This window comes from Penaeus japonicus, unplaced genomic scaffold (genome assembly GCF_977035675.1).
Source record: "Penaeus japonicus unplaced genomic scaffold, GWHDUDI00000001_assembly GWHDUDI00000032, whole genome shotgun sequence".
NCBI classification, from domain to species: Eukaryota; Metazoa; Arthropoda; class Malacostraca; order Decapoda; family Penaeidae; genus Penaeus; species Penaeus japonicus.
Genome location: NW_028234434.1, coordinates 26,968,212 through 26,974,397, shown reverse-complemented (window position 1 = coordinate 26,974,397; position 6,186 = coordinate 26,968,212). Strand labels below are relative to the sequence as shown.

The window sequence follows — 6,186 nt, the reverse complement described above, 5'->3', positions numbered from 1 at the left end:
TGGTGATATCTGTCTAGTATCTACCACGATTTCCCACCTGAACTAATGCTTTGTTTATTCTTTAGATGTTCAACAGCCTTCTGCTCCACGGCCGCGGTCACGCCCGGGAATGTACCTTCTACACCCTGAGAGACCGTCCAGAGTCTCATGCTGTCATGTGGCGATACTTGGTGAGGAAGTGCATGATATATTGTCTTTCAGTGATTGAATTGAGTTATGCAAAAGGCCAGTCATTTGCAGAAACAGTGTGGATGACACTATCGATTAATGATTAAGTAAGTTTTGAGTTCCACAATCGGTTTTCCCTTACGATCTTACTGATATTTGTAATGATCTTCAGCAACCGTCAAATACTTTACTCGCCCTTCACTGCCGGGAGGAGGAGGTCCAGCTACTGAAGGAGTCCTTGATGCAGTCGGACTTGATCGACTGGCAGGGACGGCTGTGTGTTTTCCACGTCCCTGAGTATCTGGTGGACACTGTGAGGGACGTCGTGAGGGAAAAGGGAGGCCAGGAACTGACAAGCAATAAGGTCTACACATTTAGTGGCCATTACGTAGGAAATCTCTTTACTTACCTGGCTGATAATTCCATCCGGTGAGTAGGTGTCAGGCATTCACAAAATCAACTGCTAACGCAAGTACACCCTTTTTTATGAATGAAAGATAAAAACAAAAAAACAAACAAACAAACAAAAACGCCATGGATCCTAATGTATAGAAATTGTAGTCTATATATTCTAGTCATGAATGTATCAATGTGCCATGAATTATAGGAAAAACGCTAATGCTCGTTTTCCTCAAAGGTGCCCAGCAGGGTACCGTGTGGCTCGGCTGGGAAGGGCAGGAGTCCGCATCATGAGGAACACTACTGAGCACGACATCTGCAGGACTCTGGACGACATGGTTCACATCGTCAAACACGCACCTTCAGTTGGCCTTTACGAGGACCCGAGTGTGGAAAAGGAAACAGATATCGACATCAAGAATCTTCCCTTCGCCGGGGACGAGGAGGTTCCCATAGCATGGGTCACGACCTCTTTCTATGGTGCGATGGGGACCTATATGACCCAGCAAGGGAATAGGAATCGCGGACTTGGTGACCTCTTATGTCGGGTCATTGGAGTGATGCAGATAGCACAGGGCTACTTTCCTCATGGTCATGTAGACTTAGATAATATCCCCTCTATCAGCTCAGTCAAAGCGATAAACCAGGTGCGTATGTCTCACAGTGTGTATTTTATGTTTCGCAAATGAAAGTTTTGTTGCCGTTGTTTACCACTGGATCTGAATGGACTTTAAGTTGGAAGATTAAGGGTGGCCTATTTCTTCGGCCATATTTCTTGCCCTTGTGCAGTCTCTAGAAATGTAATTTTCAGCTTTTTATTTCTGAATTCTTTGTTGATTGTTTGACCTTACCTTTCTGATCTGTAAAATTATTGTATGTTTCGCATAATAAGACACTCTCCATTTGACGTTGCTTTGGATGTTAGACCCAGATGCTTTCTTCTGTCACTCCGGCATACGAACGCATTCACACTCAGGCACTCTCTCTCTCTCTCTCTCTCTCTCTCTCTCTCTCTCTCTCTCTCTCTCTCTCTCTCTCTCTCTCTCTCTCTCTCTCTCTCTCTCTCTCTCCCTCCCTCCCTCCCTCTCTCTCTCTCTCTCCCTCCCTCCCTCTCTCCCTCCCTCCCTCCCTCTCTCCCTCTCTCTCTCTCTCTCTCTCTCTCTCTCTCCCTCTGTCTCTCTCTCTCTTGCACAATAACATACATATAATACAAATAATTAAGCCTCACAGGTAAATAAAAATATCCAACTTTAGGAATTTTATATAAACTATGTTTTTTTTTTATACATTTACACTTAACAAAGATACATGAGAGACTGAAACATAACATCGAATATTTAACAGAAACGGTACAGAAACGAGGACTTCAGCTCTTTAGTCTGTCGGTGAAATACATACATATGTTACATTCATGGAAGTACGAGGTATTTCACAAAAAAGAAAAACATAAATATTCATATGAATTACACTGTATACATCCATTTTACTCAATATGGCATTATATCAGTTTAAACATACATGTACTATGTGAGTAATTTACAGTACATGGAGATATGTGTGTATGTGTGTGTGCATTTCAGGTCAGTGTATTAAGTTAGATTTTAAAAAAAATTAAATGTTTCAATAATATAATTCGTACATTTTAATAAAGTTGAGCTTAATTTTACAAGGTACATTGTTCATGGAATAAACATAACCAGAATGTTGTCGCATATATATAAAATAAAATAAAAATAACAACAAAAAAAGAATGTTTTTTTCTGATATTAACAATCATTAGAATCTTCAATCTCTTTGTGATATTCTGTCATAATCAAATTGTGAAAACAACTGCTTTGTTTTAATTTTTGTTATCAACTTGACTGATTGATAAAATGATATACATGTTGCTTCAAATAATGATAATAAGAGTGATGATTGTGATGATAAGGATGATATTGATAGTAATCATAATGATAAAAGTAATTATACTGCTCATCATCACCATCGTCATAGTAATTATAAAATGTATTACTCAACATTGAAAATGAACCATATATGTAAAATAAAGTGAAACCTTTTTTTTTTTTTTTTTTTTTTTTTTGCGAACAAGAAAAATATACAATAAAAAGAAAAAAAAATAATAGCACTGATAATATTACCACGAGAATTAGCAATTTTCTTCATTGAGACATTCATATTATATCATACAGTAAGACATTCACATACGCTCTAAAGTAAAACGTAAAACGCCTTGTATCAATATGTATTATTGCTAAAAGAAAGAAAGACTAATAATCTTAGCATATATTAAATACATTTGAATCACTCTTTGAAAGAAGGTATAAATAGTGATAATATACCAATATTTTATCATAGTGCTTTATATCAAATCTCGATTTTTTTTAGCAATGTTCGATATAAAAGAAAGACAGAAAAAAAAATATTTTGAAGCGTAAAACAAAAAAATATCTACCAAAACATATGACAAAAGCATTCACATTTCCCCCTTTTAGTTGCCTATAAGGCCTAGTTCAAAATAATAAAGATTAAGAGATAATAATTATAAAACATTTCCGAATCTATAATTAGTATAAAAATCACTTTCTGTCTGTTTGTAATATATGTATGGCACGTATTCATCACAGGATGTCTTTTGATGAAAAAAAAAAAGTTTTACGTAGAAAGAGTGTCTGTGTGTCTGTCAGAGAGAGAGAGAGAGAGAGAGAGAGAGAGAGAGAGAGAGAGAGAGAGAGAGAGAGAGAGAGAGAGAGAGAGAGAGAGAGAGAGAGAGATTATAAAAGCCGTCATCTCCACTGTTTCCAAAGTGTTTATAGACAGGGTATAAGTGTTGTTGGTATTCTGTTGCTACTCGCTACCCTAAACAGCGATGACAAACGCTTGGCTCCGCCCCTTTCCTGGGAATCAGCGTATGTTCACAGTTTGTTAATTAATTTTGTTATTTGTGCTACACCATTACGCATCATTTTAGCAATCCAATATTACAAGAACTAAACTGATTGAATATGTAAGTTTTCTATGAATATCAAATATCGGTATGATAACGAAGAAGTATGAAAATAAGAACAACAGGATCAAGCACCAAGCAACTTGTGAATTTCGTCCGTTCGAATAATGGCACGGGCTTCGTAGGTTTCTCTTCTACAATTCTTTGTTCTTACTTAAATCTAGTGCAGATTACATATATATTCTTATATGAGTTCTATTCTTTATATTTCCTTTTATATGTATTGTAAAGACAGACATCAGGAAATATTTCAAATAAATTGTCTTATTCTTTGCGCAGATCTGGACACAATAATAAGCAATAACACTTCCCAAATGCTTCCAATGCTTCTCTTTTAACATTACTTCATATTACATCATTACATTCTTCTAGCACACATAAATGCTTTATAATGCCGAAGGCTAAAGGATAAATGATCAAACATCATTGCCTATATCTGTCGTATAAAAGGTGTCGTGCCAGCGGGAAAAGACGGCTTATAGGTATATATTTCTTCAAAATGAAATTATCGTCACACACGAAGCAAATACTTTCTTCAATCCATGAATTATAACCTTATCCTGAATAGTAAACCCGTATTTAGTGAGCTCGTTCGTCTTCCGTTTTCTATTGTTTACATTAACGTTCCCTTCATTTTTTTTAGGGAAAAAAATCTTACAGCGTATCTTCTTCGCCCTCGATATTCAAATACCGTTAACGGCGACAATAAGATTTCAGACATGTTAGTGATGATGATGATATGAATTCTGATATTTTTATAGATAGCATCCCTTAATGTTCTCATGTACGTTCCTGCTGATGCTATAGCGTGTTGTAGTTTTACATTCTTCAAATATTCTCTCATATGAATTTAATTAATCACTAGTATGTCTTCAAGTCATGGGATTATGCAATGCACGGAAAAATAACTATCTGAACCATTGCAGTTTAAAATAAAAATATAACTCTTATCTCATCATATATCATTAATATATATATGATGTATATATATATATACATCATAATATAATACAAACATAGATATAGAGTATAAGACCAAAGGCGTTATCTATAGTGTAATCGACTAGCAATCATTTCAACTTGGTGGGCGGAGCATAGACACTGTCGGACGTACGACGGCGAAAGTGTCGTACCGCTCGAACAAAACCAGCTTTGTAAAAACACTTCTGAGTTAATAAGACATTTAGGATTAGGGCAGTTTATATCAAATGGTATATGTGATTTCATTTAATACCTAATAGAATATTCACAACAAATGATTTTTTTTCTAGTTTATTTTGATCCATTCATATTGGAATGTGAAATGGAGTTGAATATGATTATTTAAGCATGAACAAGTGAAATTCAAATAGCAGTTGTCTAGATTAGCAGTCAGTAAATAGATCTTATTTGTGCAAATACAATGCATTCCATGACACATCAATTAATGTAAAATCATTCAAGCCTTTTAATAATTTTGCTTATTCACCTAGGCGTGGTATACCTTATATTTTCATGATATTTTCATTGTAATAAAACACAAAATTTATCCTCGCATAAGGATAGACTTCAATTTACTGGCGGTTAGATAAGGATAAGTAGTGTTGAAAATGGATATTACACGAAGCTCATGACTTGCTAAAAAAAATTAGGTTATTACTGTAGATGAACTAAACTCAGCTATTTTATTGTTTTAACACGAGGTACCGACTTGATTTACCTTGGCATAATTGTGACAATATATGAAAGACAGGAAATGGTAAACTTTTAATCATTCCGTTTTTTTTTTCTGAAGAGACCGCTTGCTGCCCATCAAAATGTAAACAAATTCGAATGTATTACTTTGATTCTAATTATATTTTCAATAGCCTTTAATTAGCAGTTTGCCATAAGAATAAATACAAAAATACATCCACTACACTTTTTGCTCTCGTGTATATATTTTCCATATCAAACACTCTAGGTAAATTATGTTTCTCACGAGTTAAAGAATAACTGTAATCCAAGTCACAGGATTCAAACAATTATTTATCACCCATTTATCAAAGCTACTTATGGTGGTATTTGTATTACATTTTTCAGTCATGAGCTTGACTCTTGAAATGTTTATATTATCCATTATAATATTCCTTCAATCTTATATAAATTTTGCTTTAAAAAAACTATAATATACTCTTTAAACGGGCGAATGAGACGACATGAACCAAAAATCAGGAAATGTTTGGCATTTTCATTCTGTGATGATTCTCCGGATGCAGCTACAGATAACGCCTTTAGTTCGTCTATCAGATTGATATCAGAGAGAAAAAAAAACTTTTCCCATAAGTACGTGTGTTAACATAATTTGAAAAACAACAACTTAAAACCTATCAGAAAAAGAGATTTCATTATCCTTGTCTGTAATTTTCTACTCTTTATAAACACATAAATAATAATTATAATAATGATATCATTAACAATGATAGCAATGATGATAATAATAATAACAGCAATAATAATAATAATAATGATAATAATAATAACAACAATAATAATGATAATAATAATAACAACAATAATAATGATAATAAAAATAGCAGTAATAACAAAAACAACAATAATAATAAATATATTGATGACATAGTAATAATAAT

The 6,186-nt window shown here is 34.0% G+C and overlaps 1 protein-coding gene across 2 annotated transcripts in view; it reads left to right on the top strand.

Annotated features, from left to right (window-relative positions):
• Positions 1-2,440, top strand: part of LOC122258872 (uncharacterized) — a 35,829-nt gene extending 33,389 nt beyond the window's left edge. For both annotated transcript variants that reach the window (XM_086556536.1, XM_086556537.1), the window contains 3 exons: positions 66-170; positions 341-597; positions 806-2,440. In XM_086556536.1, coding sequence (XP_086412662.1) covers positions 66-170; positions 341-597; positions 806-1,256 — 813 coding nt within the window. In that variant the 3' untranslated portion in view covers positions 1,257-2,440. The remainder of the gene's footprint in view (positions 1-65; positions 171-340; positions 598-805) is intronic.
• Positions 2,441-6,186: the final 3,746 nt, after the last annotated feature.